Source organism: Trachypithecus francoisi, unplaced genomic scaffold, assembly GCF_009764315.1.
Source record: "Trachypithecus francoisi isolate TF-2019V2 unplaced genomic scaffold, Tfra_2.0 Lachesis_group12, whole genome shotgun sequence".
In the NCBI taxonomy this organism is placed as follows: Eukaryota; Metazoa; Chordata; class Mammalia; order Primates; family Cercopithecidae; genus Trachypithecus; species Trachypithecus francoisi.
The window spans coordinates 118,754,343-118,768,983 of NW_022681457.1; the positions used below are offsets into that span (position 1 = coordinate 118,754,343).

Below are 14,641 nucleotides of genomic sequence, written 5' to 3' on the forward strand. Positions count from 1 at the left end.
TTGGGGCCCACCCTGGGCCCTGCACTTTTCACTCCCCCTCAGTCCCCTGTCCTGACACATTGCGCTCACTCCTTGTCCTCTGGTCTTGAGAAATGCAGATGGGATGTGGTCTGTGGTCATCCTGTGGGGCTTGAGGTGGCTGGAGCCTGGGTGGAGAGGACCTGTGGCCAAGTTTCAGCCTGGATGTGGTCTGTGGTCATCCTGTGGGGCTTGAGGTGGCTGGAGCCTGGGTGGAGAGGACCTGTGGCCAAGTTTCAGCCTGGCGTGGGGCCTGGCACTGGAGGTGCTGAGTAAACATTCATTCCTTCCTCTGCTCATTGGGGGCTATGGGAATGTTGTCACCGTTATTGATAGAAAGAGAAATAATGTTGTTTTGAAATTCTTCCCAGCATTGCTGTTCCTCGAACTTTAACTAAACATGGTTCCAATGGCATTTTTGTCAATTTAGAATTAATGATAATGCCACTTCAAGAAGATGGAGGCAGGGGCCGCAGTCCAGTTCCCATCTCTTAGCCTGATGACCAGGGCATACCCCATGGGAGGAGCCAGGGATACCCATGGGGCAGGTGCAGTCCTGCTTTAGGGCCAGGAGAGGGGCTGCTGGCTGTCCCACACATTATTTCTAAGCCTGATGTCGGTTTGAACTCTGTGTGTGAACATGCCAGTTTTGACAGCAGATGTAGACTACATTTTTTCTTAAATTCTGTGTGCCCAGAATAATAAACTCCCCAGCCAGCCTCATAAGGACATTTGTTCCCATCCATCATAGGCTATTACAAGGACTTGGTGAAACCATAAATCTTATTTTGGGAAGAGTTGATTGTTTCTATGGAAAGAAATGTAGTTCTTCTGAACATGACTCTTCATTCTGTTAATTTGGATATTTTATGATGTTTTTGATTAATGTGTTTATTAACTGTAGCTATGACAGAAGCAGAAATTAGTAATCATGACCAAAGCCGAAATCTCTTCCAAGTGTAAAGATGATGAATGACTCCAGTTACTTTTGGCCTCCTTTGGGGCCTCTTTGACAGGGTCTCCTGGCTTCCAGCTGAGGTACATGGTGGGCCCTGGGTTCCTGAAGCCAGGTGAGCGGCGCTGCTTCGCCCGCTACCTCGCCGTGCAGACCCTGCAGATCGACGTCTGGGATGGAGACTCCCTGCTGCTCATCGGATCTGCCGCCGTCCAGATGAAGGTAGCGGCTCTCCTGAAGGACAGGCACAGTGGGTGCTGCGTCCCTCACGGGACGAGTCACACTTCCAGCGTCTGTCTGCTTGGAAGGCGTGGGCGCTGTCCTGTGCAGGACTTGGTTGGTCTTCTTTGTTCACGAATTAAAAAATAGTGCTGCATTCTCTGTTTCTTGAAAGGAAAAGATTTTTCACTGTCTGAATTCTATAATGTTAGTTGTTTGCTCAGGAAGCTCTTAAGATCAAACTCAGTTATCTATTTCTCCTGCAAACTGACCTACCAGGCAGTGTCACTTCATCTCCTTCCACGTGGTGAATGGGGTGAGGGCAGGTGCATCCGAGGTGGGTTGAGGATGAATGAATGGATACGCGAATGACTGGGGCGTGCAGTGTGACCTGATTCCTAAGGTCAGTGACATGCGTCGTGCTTTTCTCATTCTAATGAAAATTAGAATCTCTTTTACTAATTGTCGTTTTCCATTCTCCTTGTATACTAAAACCTTAATCCATGGATTCTTTTACTCGTCCTCCCTGGGATTCTTCCCAAGCCTTCTCCAATGTATGAAGGGGACCCCATAGCAACTCTTGGGCCAAGGCCTGGGGTCAGTTTCACACACTTCCATGGTGTCCTGAGACTTCTCCTCTCAGGCCATGGGGCGGAGCTGGGAGAGGATGTGTCATCATTTTTGCAGGCCCTGAGTCTCTGAGATTTCCCCACTTTTCTTGAGTGCCACATAGCTGCTTTCCCCCTGGATTCCTGACACTGCTGAACCCCCAGGGCTTCCTGTCTTATAGCCTCATCCTCTCCAGCAGTTGCTGACCCCTGAAAAGCACGACTCCTGTGCTGCTTCAGCCGCACTGTGCTCTCGGGTTGGGGGGATGTGGGGGTCTGGCAGTTTTTCCAGCTGCTCTTCCTCTGGTCTGCTCTTGGCTCGCTGTGTCTGACCGACTGATCCAGGCTTCATCCCCCTCCCTGTGACTTCTAGAGGAGGGGGATGCCCATCCCAGGGTGGTGGGCGGTGCACAGAACGTTCAGGGTGGGGTCTGCAGGTGGCAGGGACTCCGCAGGGCTTGGCTGCTCTTCTCATGCCTCACCCTGGGCCTCTATTCCTGTCAGGGTCATGGCCTGGGCCCCACAGGGTCATCGTGGCCCTTGCTTGTCTGTCTCCCATGCTGGCTTTGATGTCCCCAAGGCAGGACTGGGTGTTGACACCGCAGCATCTCTGGCGCAGGCCTCAACCCCAGCAGGCGCTGCATGGTGGGGAGGAGTGAAGGAGGCAGGTGGTGTGGGAGGCAGAGCCGGGCCTCGCTGGGCACGTGTGGGGCGGCAGTGGCTCCCCTGTCATGCCCAGCCAAACCTTGTGCCCCCTCTTTGCTGTCCCACATGGAGACGGAAGCCATTGGATCTCCTCCTACACAAAGAGCCCCTTAAAAAAGTGCCATCACGCTTGTTGACATAGACTTGAACCAATTACATATAAAGCTTCACTTTTCTAAAATAGAATCTTGTAACTTTAAAACTTAGGTAGAAAACATGAAAACTGAGATGATCAGAGAGAATCCTCTTGACTCCAGATCCCGGGAGAGTTAGGATGCTCTGGTTAGCCTTTGGTGGACTTACTTTCTGCAGGTGGGGCCAGCTTTCATCTTGTTTGAGCTTTTCCTGTTGCGAGTCGCTACGGTGGCTTTTCCTTCTGCTAATCACTGCTGTGGACTTCTTGAAGCTCAATGTTAGCCCCATCTTTAGCTGATTTCCTGGGGATGCTGGCCGTAACACGTTGCTACGGTGATGAGAAGAGTTTCCTCCAGGCACAGACAGCTCCTGTGCTGCCTTCAGTGTGACCGCCAGCCCAGCCCTGGGGCAGTTCTGTTTTTATCCTTGTTTCTGGTGGAGAAAACAGAGGCCCAGGACCACACTGGTGATAATCAGGACGGAGTCTTAGCCTCATTCTGTCTCTGGAGCTTGTGCTCTTTACCATCCTCTTCTCCCCAGTGACACGTTCCCGGAAGTAGAATTCTGACGGCGCCAACATGAGGGTCGCAGGTGTGCAGAGCCAGATGTGCACTTCCTGAAGACAGAGGGCACTGCATCCCCTGCCCTTGGCTTCACAGGGCGTCAGCCTTTAAACCAGTCGCCATTGGCCATTTCGATAGTGATTTGGGAGGAAAATGGTGCCTTGTTTCCATTTGCGTTTCCTTGCCTCCTGGAGAGACTGACATGGTTTCTTGTATTTATTGGCTGTTCTCCAGAGGAGACTTCTCATATCTGCTCAGTCTCCCAGTGACTGAGTTTCCGGAATCATCGATGTCTATGCAGTGATCGTATGCAGTGTAGACGAATGTGGCAAAGCAAGCAGGGTCTGTGGCGACCAGAAGACCCCAGACCCACAAGGGAAGGGTCAGGTCTGGCGTCTCACTCCCAGAGACAGATACTTTTGTTGCTGTAGAAATTGGAGAATTACAAAATCCAGAACCTCATCTGCTCCCACACTGCTGCTTATGTGAGAGGAAGCACCAGAGCAGAGACGGCACATGGGGAAGAGTGTCCCGGCCACGCCTGGGTTGCAGCTGTGAGGCCGTTGTCATCCCCCACACGCCTCACAGCATTGGTGTTCAGGCAGAGTACTGAGCCGTCGAATCTGATCAGCAGAGGAGCCCATGGTCAGGAAAGTCCTGCTGAGGCACTGCTGGGTCTGAGGCTTCCTGCTCCCACCCTGCCCTGAGCAACTTTGGCCTGGCATGCAGATCCGGGCCAAACCCCAGCCCAGGGCTCCCGGCGGGCCCCTCATGCCCCACGGTCCCCTCCTGGGCCCCATAGGCCCCTACCCCAGCCATGCTCCCTGGCCCAGGGAGATGGGGAAGGCATCATACCCTGTGCCCTGTGCCCTTGGCCTGCCTGCCTCCCCTGCCCGCTCTGTGCATGGCCTGTCTTCCTCCTGGAGTCTGGTTCAGGTTTCCATCCTGGATTCCTCGCTGTCCCAGACACGCTTGGCTCACAGGCCTTTGTGTTGCTTGGCTGCTCTCTTTCCTGCTCTTGGTTCTTGTGGAGGGGAGGGTCCTCCAGGGCAGCTGCCAGACCCACTTATGCCTTCACAGGGCCCAGTGGTGTTTATTCAGTGGGTAAATCCAGTCATACTTTACTTAAGACTTTGTGAAAAAGACCCCAGTAATAAGGACTCTTGCTTTAAGACGTTGGCCCCTGGCTCGCCGCCCCCTCACCCCCCAATGTGGTGCAGGGTCTTGTCCTGGTATGGACACTCCCTCCCGCCCACAGTGGCTTTTCCTGGTGGGTTTCCAGTCCTCAGGGCCGGCTCCAGCCTCTGAGCGCGCTTTTCTCCTCTGCAGCATCTCCTCCGCCAAGGCCGGCCAGCTGTGCAGGCCTCCCATGAGCTTGAGGTTGTGGCAACCGAATACGAGCAGGACACCATGGTGGTGAGTGGAGACGTGCTGGGGTTTGGCCGCGTCAAGCCCATCGGTGTCCACTCGGTGGTGAAGGGCCGGCTGCACCTGACCTTGGCCAACGTGGGTAAGAGTCCCCAGCCTTGTACCGTTTCTCCAGCAGCTGCCCAACCCCTCTGGTAGAGTGTGGGCTCCCTCGGGCAGGGGCCACATCATGGGCTTCACGGGCCCAGGAAGAAACCGGCAGAATTCTCACCAGCTTAGCCATGGAGCCTGTGTCCTTAGCTGCTGAGTCTGTCCTGGAACCAGTTGTTTGCATTCTGAATTTCTCATCGGGGTTAGAGGTCATCAGTCATCGGGCTCTCCTGCATTTTGTTGTTTGGTGCCATCCCTGGAGGATCTCCAGGACAGTCCTCAAATACAGTGATCGGGTTTCGGGAGAGACTTCCCTGTGTCTCATGATGGAGGACAGACAAGGGAAATGTTCCTAACTTCCCTGCAGCCCGGGAGGAGGAGAATGGAGAGGCGCACTTCTTCTTGGCCCAGCACCATGGCTTGATAGAGAATGGTGCCCCACGATTGCTCGTTAGAGGGACGGAGCGAAGCCCTGGACTTCACTCCATGTCCAGGACTGTGGCGGGTGGGACACGTGGGTTGGGTGGCTCAGGAGGGTCCCCCCGAGACGTTCCAGGGGCTTTGACTGAGGCCTCTGCTGGGACAGGGGCTGCTGATGGGACGTCGAGGGACACAAGGCTGGGTGCCTGCCTGTGTGCATCTCAGGGCAGAGGACCGATGTGGGACCCTGCAGGGCCGGTGACAAGCTCACTGAACCTCCCGAGGGTCCTCTGGAACGTTTGGGATTTTTCAAGGCAGAATTGAAAGCACAACAAAACTAAGCTGTGTGGTGTTTCCGAAGCTGTGTCTGTCCGCATGAGATTCAGACTTCTCTGCTATTTTATTAGGGAATTTTCCACTCCACTCCTCAGAACCCAGCCTGATTGTAAACCCCAGAGCCCCATGGGCCACATCCACCCGGCACTGGCAGCACGCAGGCTGGGGAGGCCCGGCGGAGGGGCTCGAGTGCACAGCCGTTAAGTCGGCTTGGAGGCTCTGCCTGCCTGTTTATGAATGCAGATCCGAGGTGGCCTGGAAAATAGACAATATGGACACAGCAAAACTCAATTAGGTTCTGGAGAAATAAATGAGCCACACGTGAGGAGCAGGCATTATTCAAAGGCCCATGCAACTAAGGGAGTTGCAAGGAGTGTTCTCCGAGACCGCGCTGGTTGTTTTTACATTTAATTCTCCAGCTCACAAATGTGCAGTGACTCCAGGTTTTAAAATCTTATCTTCAGAAGAAAGATTGCCTCCATTATATGTTATCTCCAATTGTCATTTTCATACTTTGCCTGCAAGAGAGAGATAAGCTCATGGGAAGGGAAGGCTGAGATAGCCAGCCCGGGAGACTCCAGCGCCTACGGGAGAGGGAGAGGTCTTCACAAAGGACAAATGCCACCCTCAGCACTCTGCGCGTCAGTGCAGCGAGCCTGGCTCTCCTCCGTCAATTCTGCATTTTTTGGGGAAAAAAAGTGTTACGGCTTTTCTTTCTTCATAAAACTGGCTATTCTGTGGTACAGTAGGCTTCTCTCTGCCAGCAGCGTGGGTGCTGGACGTGGAAGCCTGCAGGGTGACCGAGCGGGATGGAGCCTGAGCCTCGGCCTCAGCCTGGATTCTACTCTGGGCCGGCTACGTTCACAGTGCGTGTTCCTGTCTGAGGCTGTGCAAGGAAGCCTGTGCCATGGCTGGGGACACGGTCGTCTGCCAGCTGGACCCAGGGCCCTGGGACTCTGATGATGGGGAGAGGACTGCCCTCGTGCTTGGTGACTGCTCCACGCAGGCCTGCTGACTTCCTTGGCAGCCTCTTTCGCACTGTCTTTTGGTCAGCTTTTGTCATCCAGGGACTGCAAGCACCAGATTGCTTTCTTTGATCCCAGTGACCTTGGTTGTGGAGTAGCACAGGGGTTTGGCTGGGAGCTTGGGTGTTACTTGTGTTCTGTGGCCCTTCCTGGGGGAGGCCGGCGTCTGGAGAGATGGCCTCACAGGCCAAGCATCTGTGTTCTCATGGGATATCCTAGGAGAACCGGGTGGTGATGGACTCTGACAGACGGCCAGGCTGTGGGGTCACACGGTTGGCAGTGGTGGGCTTTGCTGCAGCTGCAGGGCTGCGTCGGGAGCCCTGGATGTGTGCAGGGAACTCCTGCCCCGTAGCAGACGTGTTGGTGCAGGCGTGACCTGTCTCATGGAAAGGGAAGAAACCCTGCACTAATCTGATATCCAAGTTGTGCCCTGATGAAATGCAGTCCCTTTGCCGCTTGTGCCCTTCTTCAGTGAGCGTGCAAGTGTAAATTCAGCTTACCTGGTTTATTTTCCCATGTGCTCTAAGTATAAATTTAGTAAGAGGAAATGCTCATGAAGCCCAGCAGGGTTCCGTGTCCTGCTGGTCCCACTCTCTGCAGCCATTGTCATCATTAGGTGTCCTGCGAGCCCGAGCTCCAGGAATGCTGATTGCCTGCCCCGGGAGCTGTCTGGACCCAGCTCGGCCTTGTAACACTTTCCTTGATCTCTTAGTACTTCTCGGGGTGGTGCATAGTTCAGGCTTAAAATAGCCCAGTGCCCTCTCCAGTCAGATGTGGGTGGACCAGAGGCCTTCTCGTCTGCCATTCAGGGAACCACTCGCTAGCAGATGAAGGTGGTCAAGAAAGCTGTGGAGCCTTCTGGGCTGCCCCTGGTGTGGGGTGAACCCACTGCAGCCCACAGTGAACAGAGGTGCTGGGAGGCCCCTCCTTCTTGGAGCAGGTCCTCAGGATGTGACAGAGAGCTTGCCAGGACCGCCAGCCCATGAGCTGCTGCCCCTGCCATGAATTCCCGTGGGAAGACACATACATGCAGCAAGAAGCCGGGAGGACGCTGAGCTTGTGAGTGGGAAACTGAGGCTTTGGGGCCGGTGGCACTTTCTCCCCGTCATGTGGAGGGCAGCGTGGCCCAGAGCGTGAGCATCAGTGGCACTTTCTCCCCGTCATGTGGAGGGCAGCGCGGCCCGGAGCGTGAGCATCAGTGGCACTTTCTCCCCGTCATGTGGAGGGCAGCGCGGCCCGGAGCGTGGACATCAGTGGCACTTTCTCCCTGTCATGTGGAGGGCAGCATGGCCTGAAGCGTGAACGTCCGTGCCGCCGGTGACCCCAGCTCTGGCCCTGGCACAGGCATGCTGGGCTGGTTCAGGCTGCTCTCCTTTCCCTGCCCCAGCCTGCTTGTTTGTCTGCCGTTTTCCCACATGAATCTGGGAGGTCTTTGAGGACCCTGATCATGGCTTCTTTGTGGTAGTGTTTGCCCTTGAACCTGGCACTGTGGTGCAGAGATTGATGAAAGCGTTGATAAGAAGCCTGAGCGCCCTTCTCATCTGGAGCCCTGCTCTCCTTGGGCTTCAGGAGATACAGCCTATGGGGCATGAACATCTGTTCATGTGAAGGAGCACTGATCTGAGTTCCTTTCTTGGGGATGGGGATCTTGATCCTGTGACCGTGAGTTGTTAGGGCCAAAAACGGATTCCTGGCAGGCGAGAGGAGGGTGTTTGGGCAGAGGCTCTGCAGCCTCCACCGGGAGGGGACGGGCTTTAACTTGAGGGGAAGCTGGAGACCCCTGCAAAGCTTGTGGGAGCAGAGGTGGCCATGGCAGGCTAGCACAGGAGGGAGGGTCTAAGAGCAACAGGGAGAAGACCAAAATAGCCCTTGTTCTAGGTGCTCGTTCTCAGGAAGCTGACTTGGAGTGAGGACTGAGTGGACGCTGTAGGTGCTGGGAGTCAGTTGGTAGCACAAAGGTGGAAGCACAGTGCAGGGCCTGGGGGGGAAGTGGAGGCTGCATCTTTGTAGGGATGTAGCAGGGACCTGGGCCTAGGGGGAGGTCAACACGACTGTCCTGCTGCACAGCACGGTGCTGACGTTGGGGTCAAGGAGAAAGAACAGGAGGCAGGGGATGTCAGCTACTGGGACATCGGAAAGAATGAAATTCTCCTGGAAAGAGATGGCTGGGTAAGTGCGCCACCGGCCTTTCTGGTTGCCAGCTGGGGCGTGGGAGGAGGCAGTCAGCCTTCCCATCCTTCGTGGTGATGGCTGTGAGCGTGGCCATCAGAACCTGGCCTTGAGAGCCGAATTCTCAGCACAGGTGAGCAGGCAGCTTGACCCCACGTTTGCTGCCCAGTGAACTTTCAAGCTGCCTCCAGGGACGGCGCTGAGCCGGGGAATTCTGCATTTGTGCTTGTGCACAGATGGGAGGAGGCGGCCAACGCGCCAGTGCCTTTGCCACAGTTGCTTTCGGAGCTTCAGTTTTGAAAGAACTTATGAAGACTGAAGCAGGGACAGATGACCAAGAACATCTCCAGCCTGCAGGAGGTGGCAGAAAGGCCAGTCCGGCTTGGACTGAGATCCAGAGAGAGAATTCAAGATGACCAAAGGAGCTTAAGAATTGGGAGAATGTGAGTTCTTTGAGGGCAGCAGGGACTGTTTGCTGCTGTGTCGCCAGCTTTCCATCCATCTGTGAAGTGAAGCTCTTCTAGAAGTTTTCTAGAGATTGACTCCAGGCTGTCTGTGATTTCTAAATCTAACCTCTCTCACCACCACATCGGGGCCTTTGCCCTCAACAGCCCTTTTTGGGGGCCGGTCTGCTGTCCCGCCAATGTGTTTGGTGTCACCATCTGCGATTCAGTATCTGGCTTTTGGATCCTTTCCAGAATCCAGGCGCTGTTCGCTGGGGTGTGGAGGGGCTGGACTCGGGTGGAGCAGCTCGGAGACCTGCCTGGCTCCCTTGGGAGGACGGGCGCTCCCTTTCCAGCCTCAGCTCAGAACCATTCTAGAGAGACACCTCCGTCAGCTCTGGTTTTGTCACTGGGTGAACCTGGGTTGGACGGAGGATGTGGCACCTCGGCAGGCGCCTGCACGTGGGCATGCTCCCAGCACTGGGCTTGTCCTTGGAAACAGCAGCTCCTGACAGGCAAGTGGGGAGGGAACCTGACGCAGCAGGTGAATCTGCCAAGGCTGAGGAGGGACCTAGCCAGTGTGGAAGCCCCTCCCTCCCCTGGGGCTGAGGGTGGGCAGAAGCGAAGGGATGCAGAGAGGCAGGCAGCCCGGGGAAGGGGTTCCCGCTTTTAACAGCTCCCAGGAAAATGGTGAGGACATCCCAGGCCCGAGGACACTCAACACTGCCTTGCTGGAATTAAGGAGATTGACGACACAAGCATTTTGCGCGCACCCTGGGTGCTTCATTTTGGGACACAGCTTCGTTGGCGGTGCCCTGCCTCACCCCTTGGGGAGGTAAAGGCCACACTGAGGTTGTGGGTCCCATCCTCGCAGGAGAGTGTGCCGTGGGCAAGCAGGCTTTCCCTAGGATACTCACGTTTGCAAGTTCGCAGGGCGCCACACCCGCCAGCCACAAGACACGCTTGGTCCAGCCACAGGCCACACTGCTTGCTCACCAAAGGCTTCTGTTACGAACACAGCTCTGGTGAAGGCTTCAGTTTGTGGGGACTCTTTCACCCTGGGTGTGTGTGGAGTCAGACATTTGCACGTGTAAATGTACACAGGACTCTCCTTGAACAATGTGGCCATCAAGAGGCTGAGGTTACAGTTTGTGAGGCAGCCCACCTTGCGACCCAGAGATCCAGAAGTAAGAATCCATGTGCAGCTAACTGAGTGCCACATGCTCTCGTTCATCACCAGGAAATGGTGGCTGTTGCTGACATGGCAGGAGAATGAAGACCCAGCTGAAAGTTCACAGCAGAACGAGCTCCCACCTGTCTCTCAATTGCAAAACATTCAAAACAGAGGCGGTGGGGCCTTAGCATGCCAGGGTGTAGATGGGCCATTTGAAAGCCAGAACTGCTTGTGTGGTGGGTTGATCTGTTTCATCAGATTCTCATTTGGGGTTAGTGGCTTATTTTGGGATGTTTTTCATTTAGGTCACCTGTGTGAACAGAAAGTGAGAGGTTGTAGCACATTGCCGCTGTCCAGATCTCGGGTCATCTCAAATGATGGAGCCAGCCGCTTCTCTGGAGGCAGCCTCCTCACAGGTGGAAGCTCAAGGCGTGAGTTGACACTGTTGGACCCATGTGCGGGTGGGTCATGAGTGGTGGCTGGGAGATGGAAGACTGTGTGTGTGTGTGTGTGTGCGCGCGCGCGCACCATTCGTGGTGCTGTCAATGCCCCTCTGCATCTAGGATGGCACTGTGCTGTCGATATGCAGGTGGGTTGTGAGTGGCATGTGAGAGGTGGAAGGCTGCGTGTGTGTGTGTGCGTGCACGCGCGCCTGTGCATGTGCACCATTCATGATGCTCTTAACGCCCCTCTGCGTCTAGGGCAGGACTGCGCTGTCCATGTGCAGCTTGGTCCGCTGGCTGGATGCCCCTGTGGACCTGCAGACCCCACCAAGCCACCACATTGATCACACCCTAGTGCTCTAGGCTGGGCTCTGCAGGCGACTGTGCTGTTTGGAGAAGTGGGAACCCTGCCAGGGGCATTTGTGTCTGGTTGGCTGCTCATCTGCAAGGGAAGGAGAAATGGAGAGAAGGTCAGGATGAACATAGACTGATTTTCAAAACAAGCTGAGGTCCCCCATGTTGTGAACAGAAGAGAGAAGCCAATTATGGAGCTTGGGAAAGACCTCGTTTTGAGAGAGAAAGACCTGGGTTAGCTGAAAATGTGTTTCACAGCAGGGAGGCTCTGAAGTTGTTCTCTCCCCTTAAAATTTAAGGCCTCACAGACCTGAATATAAAGTACTTGTCATTTGAATTACAAGTGGGAAGTGCTCTTTAAGGAGCATTTTTTCCAGAGGTTGCAGATCATCTTGTGTGAATTCAAAGCTGCCGTGCGCTTTCGTGTGTTGCTGGGCCTTGGAACTGTGGCTTGTTAGAGGTGGGAGGGGCCGTTGAGTTTCATCCTGCAATGCTTCCAGGAACTCTGGGTCAACTTGTACGTTCTCCCTGGGAGCAGACATGAGGGGCTCAGAGAGATTCATGATCCAGGCAGGGTAGAGTGTTCTGGGCCAGCTTCCTCATTGTAATTTTGAAGAAACTGAGACGAAGAGAGGTCAGGTGACTTGGCCAGTGCCATGGCTAAGGGGTGAACTTGGCTTAGAATCTGGATTCCCTGCCCGGGGGTCAGTGCCCTTCATCCTCAGCTGGTCCTGCAGACCACCTAGAGTATGATGGAGAAGCAGCTCCATAGAGAGAAGTCCCTGAGCTCTAGGAGCCCGGCTGAGGTTATTGATAAAACCCTGCCTCCAGGTGCAGCCGGTCGAGGGCTCAGTTGTCAGGGAGCAGGAACCCAGGACTTGCTGAGACAGTCAGAGGCCCTGAGGTCAGTGATCCTCCAGACCCTGTTTTGCTCAGAACCGGCATAGGAGGTATTCCTTAAATGCACATGTCTCACCCATGGGGCGAGGTTCTGCAATTAGCAAGTTGCACGAAGTTTTAAGAAGGTTCTCAGTGCTTCGTGCCTCACCCCAAGTGCAGTCTCATGGTCACTCTGTAACTTCATTTCTTGTTTCACTGGGACCACGAGAGGTATTTGTTGGGGTGATGCAATGTGAAAACTTGAGCTCATGATAAACCCCCACCTGCCCAGGCCCCAGGTCCCTCCACTCACGGCTGTGGCTGCAGGTAGCTCAGACCGAGCCTATGCCTGAGAGCCACTCGGGGCATCTGCAAAGCAGTTCACTGCCTTTAAAATTGAATGGTGGTGGGGGACCTGACAGTGGCACCTGTTTCCTTGTGAGGAGTCGGGGTCACATGGCTGCCCACTGTGTGGAGGCTTCTGCAGGGGTGCCAACGCCCCATACAAGTGGAACCAGGCGGGGAGAGCTCAGGCTGGCGTTGGTTTCCTGTGGGAAGTTTCTGTTGGTGCCAGAGAGTGAGGAAGGACCCAGGCCCTAAGCTGGGGCGCCCCTCAGCTGCCCTGCCTGTGCCGGGCTGAGCGATTGTCTGGGAGTCTCATGTGTCAGCCTGTGGCATGGCCACATGGTCACCTAGCACAGTCCCACCCGACACCCTAAGCTCCGGCTCTGTGTCAGAAGGAAGGGCCTGGCCCATCCAGTAGTGGCTGAGCCTTTGCCTACCAGTGCTTGACCCTTTTCAGCTTCTGTTGGTTTGCTAAATGAGTCATTGTATGTCCCTGGTTTGAGTAGGGCCACCCCAAAGGAGGCGGGCTGTCCTGGGGGCCAGGCAGTCCAGGGGCAGCCAGGGCGGAGTTGAGAGGAGGAACTTGGGGGCCAGGCCTGCTCTGAGCTTCATCCCTCACTACCTGCTAGCTGAAGGCCTCCTGCCAAGGGGACAACCCCTTACCCCCGTTCCTGATCCGAGGGACTGAGGCTGGCAGCCTTGGGTGAAGGCATTAGTGGGCCCTTTAAGATCCCGAGAGCGTGGGCTTCTGGAACATGGCCATCTTCCCCTGGAAAACCCCCTGGTGCTGTGTTGATAGTGTTGGATCTAAGGACCAGAGTCAGAACTGCTTTTAATTTGGAGGCTGAGGAAAGGAGGGAATGCTGTGGAAACCAGGGTATAAAGTTATCATCTTTATCTGGATCTCAGAACTCTGCAGATTGGAGCTACAAAAAGCATGAGCTGCGCTCTTGAGCTCCCTCCCTGGACAGGTAGTCCTGGGAGGCCTGCCCCCATGTCTGCTCCTGGAAGGCAGACACTGCACGTCCACCCGACTCCCCCTCTGACCCTTTCTCAGGAAAACACGTGGTGCAAGCGCAGAAGCTGGCGGACGTGGACAGTGAGCTGGCCGCCATGCTGCTGACCCATGCCCGGCAGGGCACGGGGCCCCGGGACATCGGCCGCGAGTCGGATGCCACCCGCAGGCGTAAACTGGAGCGGATGAAGTCTGTGCGCCTGCAGGAGGCCGGGGGAGAGTTGGGCCGGCGCGGGACGAGCGTGTTGGTGAGGGTTTGTTCAGCTGTCACTGTCCCATGGTCTCCATGCAGACCGAGTCACTGTACACATCTCTCCCTGCCTCCCACATGATTCTCTCTTACCTTCCTCCCGAGTCCTAGGGACAGAATATAAGAAATCGGACTTTTTCAGCCACTGGGGGAAATCTTTAAGTGAGAATTATCTGGAGAGCTTTTACTAAAAGCCATTTCCTGGGCGTTAGCCCTGGAGATTCTGACTTGGGCAGATTGGTTTGGGCAGGACTGCCGGAGCCTGGATTTGAAGAAAGCTTTGCCTGTGAGTCTGAGGCTCCCCCGGGTCTGGGGACCAGAGCCGTGAACAGCTGACATACCCTGGGTTATCAGTGTAATCATTCTGGCTAGAGAAATTCCCCTTTTTGGCCGGGCGCGGTGGCTCAAGCCTGTAATCCCAGCACTTTGGGAGGCCAAGACGGGTGGATCACGAGGTCAGGAGATCGAGACCATCCTGGCGAACACAGTGAAACCCCGTCTCTACTAAAAATACAAAAAAAAAACTAGCCGGGCGAGGTGGTGGGCGCCTGTAGTCCCAGCTACTCTGGAGGCTGAGGCAGGAGAATGGCGTAAACCCGGGAGGCAGAGCTTGCAGTGAGCTGAGATCCAGCCACTGCACTCCAGCCCGGGAGACAGAGCGAGACTCCGTCTCAAAAAGAAAAGAAAAGAAAAGAAAAATGCCCCTTTTTGGCTGAAAATCTAAATAGAACTATTAATATTTTGCAACTAAGAAATGGGAGGTGAGAATGGTTGTACCTCCTGGGTACATAGAAGTCGGGAACCACAGGAGCCTCGAGAAAGGTCTCCTGAGACTCCCCTTTGCATGCAGGGAGGCCGGGGTCTGAACAGAGGTGTCACTTCTCCTGACGGTAAACTCAGCACGGCCGTCACTCAGCCTCCCCGCCAGTGAGGCCTTGGTGCTCAAAGGTGGATGCAGACGCCTCGGTCCCTACCTAGGCTCAGTTCAGTCTGATGGGGTGAGGAACAGGCATAGTGAGAGGACATGGGGTGGGGAGGCCTGGGCTGAGCCTGCAGGACTGGTGGGC

The 14,641-nt window shown here is 55.2% G+C and overlaps 1 protein-coding gene across 13 annotated transcripts in view; it reads left to right on the forward strand.

Moving 5' to 3' along the window:
- NPHP4 (nephrocystin 4) overlaps positions 1-14,641 on the forward strand; it is a 143,358-nt gene that overhangs the window by 114,608 nt on the left and 14,109 nt on the right. For all 13 annotated transcript variants that reach the window (XR_004441133.1, XR_004441135.1, XR_004441131.1 and 10 more), the window contains 4 exons: positions 1,035-1,195; positions 4,533-4,713; positions 10,594-10,719; positions 13,367-13,572. Coding sequence is in view for 8 of the 13 variants with exons in the window: in XM_033228611.1 (XP_033084502.1) it covers positions 1,035-1,195; positions 4,533-4,713; positions 10,594-10,719; positions 13,367-13,572 (674 nt within the window). In the remaining 5 variants the exon portion in view is untranslated. The remainder of the gene's footprint in view (positions 1-1,034; positions 1,196-4,532; positions 4,714-10,593; positions 10,720-13,366; positions 13,573-14,641) is intronic.